This window comes from Carex rostrata, chromosome 18 (assembly GCF_964058835.1).
Source record: "Carex rostrata chromosome 18, lpCarRost1.2, whole genome shotgun sequence".
Lineage (NCBI taxonomy): Eukaryota > Viridiplantae > Streptophyta > Magnoliopsida > Poales > Cyperaceae > Carex > Carex rostrata.
Genome location: NC_135935.1, coordinates 2,136,573 through 2,147,720, shown reverse-complemented (window position 1 = coordinate 2,147,720; position 11,148 = coordinate 2,136,573). Strand labels below are relative to the sequence as shown.

The 11,148-nt window shown below is 34.2% G+C and overlaps 1 protein-coding gene across 2 annotated transcripts; it reads right to left on the bottom strand.

Moving 5' to 3' along the window:
- Positions 1 to 1,349: 1,349 nt before the first annotated feature.
- XRN3 (5'-3' exoribonuclease 3) lies at positions 1,350 to 9,384 on the bottom strand. 2 transcript variants are annotated; one of them, XM_078319649.1, is made up of 22 exons: positions 9,011 to 9,384; positions 8,233 to 8,335; positions 7,764 to 7,840; positions 6,887 to 7,078; positions 6,337 to 6,456; positions 6,166 to 6,228; positions 5,686 to 5,835; positions 5,434 to 5,598; positions 5,264 to 5,341; positions 5,088 to 5,174; positions 4,575 to 4,829; positions 4,342 to 4,437; positions 4,062 to 4,228; positions 3,767 to 3,895; positions 3,606 to 3,682; positions 3,477 to 3,517; positions 3,276 to 3,350; positions 3,007 to 3,164; positions 2,786 to 2,890; positions 2,620 to 2,695; positions 2,292 to 2,374; positions 1,350 to 2,075 (listed from the first exon to the last, which is right to left on the bottom strand). In XM_078319649.1, exons 1-22 carry the CDS (start codon positions 9,212 to 9,214, stop codon positions 1,463 to 1,465), a joined length of 3,114 nt encoding a protein of 1,037 aa, XP_078175775.1. In that variant the 5' UTR covers positions 9,215 to 9,384; the 3' UTR covers positions 1,350 to 1,462. The 2 variants fall into 2 exon arrangements, with proteins under 2 accessions (XP_078175775.1, XP_078175776.1); XM_078319650.1 differs by having other exon boundaries at positions 3,001 to 3,164; positions 9,011 to 9,382.
- Positions 9,385 to 11,148: the final 1,764 nt, after the last annotated feature.

Below are 11,148 nucleotides of genomic sequence, written 5' to 3'. Positions count from 1 at the left end.
ATTATTATTTTTCCTATTAATAAAAATTTCGGTGCAATCTCCCACAAAGATAATATTGTATTTGCCAATAGACCAATGACTGATTTTTTGGATTTGCATTATTTTGAATTATGCAATTTAAATAATATTTGCACTATTTCAAGTATCACTGGATAAGGGCTCTTGCAAAACATTTCAAATTAGTACTCTTCTTAATATTCTAAGAGAATAACTTGAATAATATTATTCCTTCCTAGCTTTTACTATCCAATATTCCAGTATCATAATGTTAACTCGCCTAAGGTCACTTGCATGCTTCCTACTCTAAACAACTTGACATCTTTAGCATTTCAGCACTTCTATTAAATATCTATAATAGAGTTCTCAACCTGTGCGCTTTTGACAAACATTTTAAGAAAAAAGTGTTGGGTTTGGTTTAAAGTTTTCATTTTAATTCAGATAAATTTGCATTTTATTAAATGGTTCAAGCAAAAGAATTTGCAAGTTCTAGATCATAATTATTTGTTGCCATATAGACAAATGTTCATATATGTTTAGACGTATTTTAAGAGAATTAGACGTCAATCAATATTTCTTTTCAACTGAAATAAGTTGGCGCTCATTTCAGTTTCCAAAGTGTGCATTTTAAAATACACATGGATCGTTTGGAGAAGTCTCGCAGGGGTTATTGCCTAGTTTTTTTTTTTTTTATATATATATATATATACTGAACATATTTCTAGTTTGAAATTCCGTATCAAGATTATTTATAAAATGGCAAGCACAATATATTTGTCTAATTGTAAATCGGACAATTAACCAACATTTTTATAGCTACCTACGACTGGCTCAAACAAAAATAACAACTTTCTTTCTGCATAGCTGTAGTAAAAGACGATCGTCTTCATTTAGATCGTTCTCGGCGAGTACCAGATGAGTAGCAAATATGATATTTTCTTACTACAATAATTGCTCCTGATAACCTTTTACTATTGTTAAATCTCATCTGAGAGTGTAAATGAAATAAAAAAACTCAAGGACCTAATTGCCATTTGCTTGCGCGTTGAACCAAAACAGGTACAAAATACAGTCACGCTTATAATTCAAGTATCTTCACTCTTCAGACAACCACATTCACCAGAAGTAAATCATAACGACAGGTCGGGTGTGTGGGGGTGGGGGGCGCAAAAGAGCAAATACCCACTTTCAATAAATTATCAAGGAATTTAAATGCTTTAATCGACAAGATTGAAAATAAAGACAATCGCAGTGTACCTAATTGGCTTTCTTTTCCTAGAATACAATCAATCAACACTGTTATAATTCCTAGCAGTCATAACCGACTTAATGAAGAATGACAGCATACAATATAATCTAGAAAAAGAATATGCAAATTCAAATCATAATAATACAAATAAGCCCCATATTATTTGAGATATGAATCTAATTGAAATGTAAAGTACAATAAAGTTAATCATATAACTCAACGTCGGCCATAACCTGGAGGGGCTGGTTGATGCCTCCGATCCAGTGCACCATACCGATTATTGTTGTAATTATTATGTTGTGGGCGCTGACCTTGACCCCTTCCGTAAGACCCACTTCCACCATAATTATGCTCATTATCATAATTATTACCATTATTATGATGCTGACGATGGTTCTGTTGCTCCGAATAATTCCCTCCGTATGGAGCTCTGTAATCGTAAACAGTTTGATATGGAGCCCCAGGTTGTAGAGTGTTTGCATGGTGGTGGGACCCACCATTCGTGTAATAGTTATGCCCTGGTTGGGTCCCATATTGAGACTGATCTTGGTAGTGACTTGAAGAAGAGGAAGAGTAAGCACGGGAATGGCCATGTGGTACGAGGTCCCTCTGATCTCTGTTGTGGCTGTAGTAATGGGCTTCATCAGGCCTTTGTTGAGAATATCTATGGTCAACTGATGACTGGTGTCGGCTACCAGGATAAGGTAGAACTCCACTTGGTGACATAGTAGCATCATATGGATTGCGTGGCCCTGGAAGGCTGTTTATGACAAGACGGTGGGCTGCATCGCCCAGCTGACGCCCTGAGATCGCACCAGGTGGGTTGTGCCTGAATTTTAAAAGAATTAACCCAAAAAAAACATTATTATAGGTCGTAAGAGTTTACAATTAACACAATGATATATCAACCACATTGTATGCAGATTTTGACTTGTGGTTTTCTCGATCTGAAATATTTACTCTTTAGTTAATAAATCTTTCCTGGTACTGAAAGTGCAGACAGTAAATATTCAAATCTCCAATAATGTAATTGTTTAAGAGTCACCTGTCAATTTGTGGAAGAGGTCTGCGACCATTATCTTCATGCCAAAGAACAGGCGGTGGTTTCAGATCTGTCGATTCTACAATCTAATAAAACAAAAAAGAATTCATATTACTCATTTTGTATCACAAAATACATATTCAAATATGAAATTGTAAAATGGATATCTTAATAAAAAAAAGGTATGAACCTAGTTCATAATTTAAATGTAAATATGTCTAGCTCTTAATTAAGATGGGAATATATAATGGCAACAAGAACGACATTATTAATATCAATAATCTCAACAACAACAATAACAGCATATAAAACTGATAATTATATACGATACCTTCTTAGGGATAACAACACCAGGTGGAGGCCGAGTTATGTGCTTGTGTGGATCTGGAAGTTTGTATATTGCGCATCTGTCCAGATGATTTTGATTTAGTATATTAACATCAATTAGTAACAAAATATAACAAGCAACAAAGAACAGAAGGTATAAAGGGCTTTACATGACTCGATTATCCGTTATGGCTTGCATCCCATAGACTGGAGAGCTGAAAACTAGAGGAGAAGGATCTCCATTGCACAGAGATAGATACCCATTCATACCACCACTGTCCCAAACCAGACCATCAGAATCAGACGTTACCAAAAACAGAGTTGCAATCAAAGGACAATTTAAAATTTCTAAAAAGTTAAAGATGCATCATATGAAACGACTTGCACAAACCTGGCTTGCGGATCTATTTTCTCTTTAATTTGAGCTCGTTCTTTGATAGGAAGATGACCATGACTGTTGTGCATTGAAAAAATGTAAGGGGATAAAGGGTGTGACCCATTAACAAATAGCATGTCGAACAAAATGCTGTTTCTTCTTGCTTCTTCATCCTTTAGAAGCAAAATAGAACATTAATATTAGACACCGAGGTAAACAAAAAAAAGAAGAAATTTTCACTTCTGGTTAAGCAAAATTATATTTTCACAGCTTCTATTACTCACAGTCAAAGTGTGCTCCACTTTCTCAATCTCAGCTAGGAGGCGTTGCTCATCAATAAAAGGTAGTTTTGCAATTCCCTTCAAGATTAAAATGGTTTTGTTAGAGACATTCCCTAAATCACTTTCAATCACAATAAACCTCAGTACATGGTCTGAGACCATTCCCTAAATCATTTTCAATCACAGCAAAACTTTGACGATTACCTGCCAAGCATATCTTTTCCCATTCATATCCACCTCAAAATCTGCATAAGGTGAGAAAAAAGCAACATAATATAATTACAGTCTTCCAAAAGCTTAGAAAAATAATAGGAATAAGCACATTCTTCTTACCAGCTGGATAAAAATCAATAATAGGCGAACTGGGGTCCATCATAAGTTTTCTATAGTGCTCAGGAAGCGCATGAGAACTGCAGTTTAACAACTCAAGGTAACCATTAACCACATATAACTGTTTCAAATAACATAAACTACGTAAGTGTAAAAAGACAAACCTTGCAGCAGGAAACACACCCATTAGCTGATCGAATGGTTTAAATGGCGTACCGAGCTCAAACTTTATGTCGAGTTGTCCTAAACCAGTCAAATCTGATGCAAATGGTGCATAATGATAGGGATAAAACCTATTATAAACAAAAAGGAAAGAGGCAGATATAAGTGTCTAAAGATTTGAGATATTCGAGTGTTATAAAAGCTAAAGACCATTTCAGGTGAGGCATCATATGCTTTCTAGGGTACAAAGTCAAAATATACCATACAACAAATAAGGACTAAAGAAAATGGAAATACCATTGCCACGAGCAGACACCTTCATAATAATAATGCATGACCCAACACAGGCCTTCTGCATACTTTTGCACTACATCTCTTCGTATGCTCTCTATTTCATATGCATTTCTCGCCCCAAATTTCTCTTGATAATATCTATCCTTCCATCCTGGTTCTCCTAGTTTGACCTTACAGTATAAAAATTATAAATAAAAGAATTAATTCATGACATTAATCTTATATTCTATAATAGCATAATAACAATGAGAACATTAAATGAAGGAAAAAATGAAAAGAAAACCTTGTCCTCCTCCGGATTTTCACAATTAAAGAGATCTGACTTCTCCTTGAGCGCTTCTTTCAGCATTGTTTTCAATTCCTCTTTGTTCTCCCACTCCTTGAGAGTTTTAAAAAAATTGCACGTCAGACATTAAAGAGGAAATTTTAGAAAAGTAAATTAAGATAAGAGATTAAGAGCGACCTAATTTAAAAATAAAAATAAAAAAAGAAATGTATATATATGGTAGGAAGTACATTTTCAAGACTATTCTCAGCCTCAACAATGGCTGCGGCAACATCTGACCCCATAGATGATATCCTAGCAACTTTTGCAGGATGAGAACTGCCACCTTGACCTCTGTTATGTTGAAATGGTGCTGGTGCAGCGCCAGATGCAAGGCGGGACCCCTCAAAACGGGCCACAGGGATGGCATCATTTCTTACACGTGGGTCCACATCATCTCCCCGCCTGGCCTGTTCCTTCTGTCTTTTCGTCCTCTGTGCTTGTCGCTACAAGGTTGGCAAAGTCAACATACAGCAAAATATTTATTTATACCCTTTAAGATTTTCCTGATATATTCTAGTAGGTTTTGTGCATTATTTTCCTTGTTTCAAAAGCACCTTAAACTATGACTTTTAAGTAGATGCAGAGTTTGATTCGACTTGATTTAAAGGTCAGTTAATTTGAAAATAATATATACTAACCTGATGCAAGTTTGATTCGACTTGATTTAAAGGTCAGTTAATTTGAAAATAATATATACAAACCTGATGTAACCGTGCTCTCTTCATAAAAATATTATCCTCAAACGATCCGACTGCTTGAATAAAATGCTCTACTCTACTTAAATCTGGCTGAAATATCATCACAATCAGATGTTTTAGCAACAATTTGCAAATGATAATGTTCTTTTAAAATTTTATAAAAAAAAAGGGAAGTTCACCTTGCTAGAGTCTGTCAGATAACCGCCCATAACTCTAAATTCTTTTTTATAAACAGCCATTAACAGATTTATCGCTCCCTGTTCAACCAGCCATAATATTACGTTAAGTTGACTAAAAAACAATATAAAAAAGGAATAAGACCAAATCAAATAAAATTCTGACAGAAAACCTCGCGAATTTCTAAAGTGGGCATGTGGGGTAGAAAATCATTGCCAACAAAAAAGCACAGGAATATAAAATCATCTATTATTCTCTCTAAATCAATCTCAAATGGTGGATTCGGAATTGCAAACTCATACTCCAGATACTCCCGAAGAGTCCAAATATTTAGGAACTGCAACAAGAAAACATAAAAGCATACAATTAGAAAATGCATTACAATGATGGACATACAATAAGAGATTTTTCATGTTCTATGTACCTGGAATGGTTTTTTAGGTGCAACAATTTCTTCACCTTTCTCATCAAATTCACCAGATTTTCTTTTTGCACTTCCCTGACAATCAGCAGCTAAGTGCCCCATTTGGCCACACAAAAAGCACTTATCTTGTTGCCCAGGTGTGAAAACAATCTGACAACCATAATGCAAATCCTTATTAGCACACACTATATATTCATTGAGAATAAACAAAGACTAATAAAAAAAAAGAATAATACTCCAACTTATTGAATTTGCAGAGAAAACAATGAATTGTTTCAATATGACAGAGACAACTTTGCCCAAGAAAAAGAAAAGTTTAGAGCCATAGAGAATATTTATTGTATTGTACTTGAATCTGTTTAAAACAGGTACTATTAGCCAGCAATAAAAATACCTGAATTATCTTCCAAGTAAAAACAGAGTTAATTTGCTTCACTTTTAAGAAAAAGACCATAATTCATAAAATAAAATAACACAAACCTCTCTTAATATAGAAAAATGCACTTCATGAGTAGCTAGACCCAACATAATAAGATCTGCATCCTGCACCAATAATGTTTGTTAGGTAACAAGTAAAGATAACCTCACTGAGATTAGATTACTCAATAAAAGATCAAACTTTTGACAAACAAGAGCCCTGTAATTACATACCAAACCATATAAGCAGTGTCGAGTATTAGGATTATAACCAGGCAGGTTGCGTTGGAGCCTAATATATGACATTATTTTATGTTCTCCTTCACCGGGTACATTTGCATCAGAGAGAATAACCTTGCAGTCAAAAACAAAAATGTATCATAAGTTCCAAAATTTTCACAACAGTCCCAAAAACAAAAGGTACTACAAAACAGGATCAAATTAACAAATGACTACAAATAAAACAGTATCTTAACAAACAATTAACTTCACATGGAACCATTTCAAATTCAGACCTCAGACAAGATGAAGTATAAACTTGTAGACAGCACTCCCCTAATTAAATCTAACAAGGAACATATTTGAAAACCAAGAAATTTTGGGTGGTAGGGGAAAATATATTACAGCTTGAAAGAATTCTTTTCATTTACCGTACAAGCTGGAGCAACTACCAAAATAGACTATAGACTTTTTCATGGTCCCCATAGAACCTTGAAAAAGAAAACTACAAGTTTGATTTGCTTCCATCCAGGGTCATAATGAAAGACATAAATAAAGGGTATACTTTGATTTGCTTCCATCCAGGGTCATAATTGAGCCTCAAGTGAACATAGTACTGGAGGGCAGTAGACAAAACGGCCATGAAAGGGGTGCCAGGTGTAATAACATTGGAATCAAATGTTTGAGATTCCTGTTTTAGGGGTAGTTTTCTCCCTTCCCTCTCAAACTCCTCTCTTAGTCTTTCTTCTTCTGCAGCCTAACATAATTACAAGGTACAACATATTGCATCATGGAGTAATATTAAGAACACAATATTCCTATAATTGCAACAAACTCCTGGTTACTTACCGACATTTATATATAACACCAATCCTTATGTTGTAAACAAGAGGACCACATAAACAATTCCGTCGCTTTAGTTAGTTATCCTTTTCTGCTAAGGCTAAATTGAACTAAAAATATTGATGCAGATGGGGTAAACACAAGCAATTCCAAAAGCATATTCATGAGTTATGACTGCAGCCAGAATTGTGATGGCACTGTCATTATTTCTTCTGTCAGTGCTATTGAATTCTAATGCTTTAAATCAGATCAAGAATTGAATCCCATTAAGAAAATGGACTGATCTGATTAAGTCAGATCAGATATACGGTCCAGATAGAGAAATGAAACAATAGTGCCATCATAACACCATCAGCCAAATGCAAATTCATATAACCATTTTTTTTTATACTGAACTACAAGATTTACAGTTGATTTAATGTAAAAAAAGTTAAGAGGCAACACTCTTTCAACAATGACGACCTTAATTTTGACAGCTTAATTACTTTCAGAAACATTTATTGGTTCAATTTCACATCTAATATGGTTCATACAGATAGTCCTCTTTTGGTGAAGTTCCAGTTTTAGGTTAACACAGTGTCATTATTAAATATACTGACCGCATCAGAAGCATCCTTAGCTGCTCTGAAACGCCTTGATCTTTGTTGGTTCATCTTTGCCCTAGGAGCCACACCATCTATGCATTAACAATTGATAAATTTAGAAATACAAACTAAAGGTGCTTTCAAAAAGAGGTACAAACCAAGTGTCACAAGTCATGACACCACATCATATTGGACTTTTGGCAGTTCCAAGTGGTGCTTATTTTGATCTTATATTAATCAAATTGGTAAAGGACTAACCAATAATCATACAGTCTACTGTTTCTTTTTTTATAAGTTCATTTGGTTCAGACCAACAAATACCAAGTATAATCCGAATGACATTAATCCTCTGTTAAAATAATTTAATAGAAGATAGATAATCAAGTTTTGATGAAACTAGCTATTTTATCCTCTTCTTTCCAAAATAGGTTCAAAAGGCAAAGAAAAAATTATGCTACAATAACGAGTGAAATAAAGAACACACCTATAGCCATGTAAAGAAGCTGGCGAGGGCGGACCATGTTAAAAAGTTGGTCAATATAATCAAACATGCACTGGAATACCTCATCGAATGTGGTTGGAGAAGGCTGTCCCAAAGAAAGAATCTTAATGAGAATTATTAAATATCTTTATCTTTTAGAAAGGTCACTAAATATTATTTAAAAACACACATGCACGCACATTCTAATTTCTATTCACCACACTAGTCCAAGAAAATAATTTCCATATCCAGGCAAAGATTGAAAATGCCTTTTCAAGCAAGCAAAATTCTCCAGAACCCAAGGGAAGCTTAAAGGTGTATATACACAAAAGTAACTTGCATTTACTTCGATGACATCAAACACCCTCAAATAACCCTCAATTTTACCCAATCTCATCACAATTGGTAGTCGCATAATTAAAAACCAATCCAGTGAAATTTAAACGACAAAGGAACCCAACAAAGGCTAGAAAGAGTAGCCAAGACTGCAAAAATTCAATACTTACTGGTACCAACTGTTTATAAAACTAACAGGACTTCAAACTGAGTTATAAACGAAAAAATTTCCCCTCTATCCAACGAAACTCGAGATGTACCTAATCGTATAAATGCAAATTAGCAGAAACCTTAATATTTAACTGAAAGAGGTCCATATTCTGAAGCCATCTGACCAAAAAAGAAACCAAACACCAAAAGTCCCAACGAATCAACATTATTTATTGCGGACAACCCTTATAGCATCACCAAAAGGCCCAAAAAAATACGAATTAAATCAACATACCCGGTCCTCGGGATGGAAGCAAGGATGAATAATCCCATTCATATCGAGATACAGATTATCAAATTCCAAACCGTTTGGGTTCGGCTTAGACATGTCGACTGGCACATTCACCCCGTCTATCTCCACCGCCTCTTCTTCTGTCACATCTACCACCACCAACGGATACTTCTCAGCTAGCCAACGGTAAAACGCTGGTACACCCATCTCCGATACGGTCCAACCAAACTTGTGATGGATCGATAGATGAATGGGAAGAAGGTTTTTTGAGATCGGGTAAATCGAAACCCTAAAACTGAGAAAAGCGGAAGAGAGAGAAGAGGCGGGACCGGAAAGAAAATATCTGGAAAAGAAAAGGGTTAAACAAGGCAGCGTCACTATATATATGTTTCACTTCTTGCGAGTATATACCTAGAAAAGGTAATATTTATAACATAAGACCTAAAAGTTGGGTAGATTAGATAGGAATTCGCATCCTCTGAGATATCTCACGTTTTGCGTGACTTTTTGGAAAATATCAACCGTTGAAATACGTTCTGCGCGAATCTCAAAGCTAAAATATTACTGGGCCCCTACGTCACCCCGAATAGCACCGGACACGTCGGTCACGCAAAATATGAGATATCTTAGAGGATAGCACAGTCGGCAATTCGGCGTCGACTCATCAGGTAGAGCCCAGAGAGCGCAACTCAAATTTTGAGTTTAGATTCCTACCGTTCGATTAGATATCTAAATCCGGACCAATCTGGTTAAGATAGAATGTACGTGAATCTTTTAATATTCGTGCTAAATCAGATCGGACGGTCTCAATCTAAACTCAAATTTTGAGTTAATTAAGGCAAGTCCATTAAAATTAGTTTATCAAGTCAATTGTAGCCAAAATCAGTTTAGATAGATATGGACCCTTCGATTTAGACCGAAACATTAAGATCGAATCTAATTACTAGTTTATAAAATTAGACGGCTGCGAAATATCAAACTTTCCTTGTCAGATTCTACGACAACTTTCCTTTTAAGATGGACAAGTTTATTTATTGGAGAATTTTATGCTATTTGTGACCAAATGCAATTTCGTGTTGTAGCTAATAATATTGTGATTTGGATCATTTACCGTATCGTTGTAATTAAATTAAGTTTTTAAGTATCGTCTCTCGCTTGCGTAAAATCGTGAAAAATGATCACAACATATTAATCAAGTTGTAATTAAGTCATATTTATTCGTATTTTGTCATATTTTGAATTTTTGACATTGCATCGTGTTGTATGAATGTTTTTAAGTTATAATTACAGTACTTCAATGCACCACGTCTATTTTTTTTTTCATAAAATTATTTTGAATTACGTTGCATAAGAAAAAAAAAACTAATTTCTTTCTAGAACTCGACGTTTAAAAAAAAGAGTAAATTTCATTGGAGGTTATTAAACTTTGTTATTAGTCACAGATTGATCACTCAAGTTTGATTTATCTATTTATAACCACTAAATTTTTTATTTGTCTCAATCAAGTCACTCTATAACTTTTATGTCCAATATATTAATGAAATATGCTTGTTCCGAATAAAATACTAATCAAATATGCTCATTCCGTCCAAAATTTTAACATAGTACGTATATTCCGTTCAAAATACTAACAGAAAAATTATATTTCTATTAACATTTTAGATAAAAAAAAATTTATAAAGTGACTTGATTTGAATAAATTAAAAGTTTAGTGACTATAGAGAAACAAATTAATATAAGTGACCAATTCATAATAAAAGACAAAATTAGCAACCTCGGGCGAAATTTACCTTAAAAAAATGAAACAATAAAAAATTCATAGAGCACACCGTAGCCATTTTGAATTATGTTGCTCTTAAGGTAAAAATTGAAACTAAAAGTAGATACACGTATTCAAGCAATCGAAAAATAATATAATGCTGTATTTTCAGAAATATTTTAGATATTGTGTGGTTTAGTTATGGCAGATTCAAATTGTTTTGTACGAATAACTAAAAAACATGAATTCTAATTCTGGACGCGAGTGCAAGTATATATTAAACACTAAATTAAATTTATTCATTTTTATGTGAGAACTAAAGTTATTCATTTTTAGTACTTACAATTTCATATCCATAACACCTAGACTTTCGTGAGCAATA

What these genes read in the sequence shown, in the direction of transcription:
- XRN3 (XM_078319650.1), bottom strand. Translation starts at nt 9,214, where the DNA reads ATGGGTGTACCAGCGTTTTACCGTTGGCTAGCTGAGAAGTATCCGTTG. An exon ending in GCTTCCATCCCGAGGACCGG is followed by an intron (nt 8,336 to 9,010) that starts GTATGTTGATTT and finishes TCTTTGGGACAG; the next exon opens with CCTTCTCCAACCACATTCGA. An exon ending in GCTTCTTTACATGGCTATAG is followed by an intron (nt 7,841 to 8,232) that starts GTGTGTTCTTTA and finishes GTTAATGCATAG; the next exon opens with ATGGTGTGGCTCCTAGGGCA.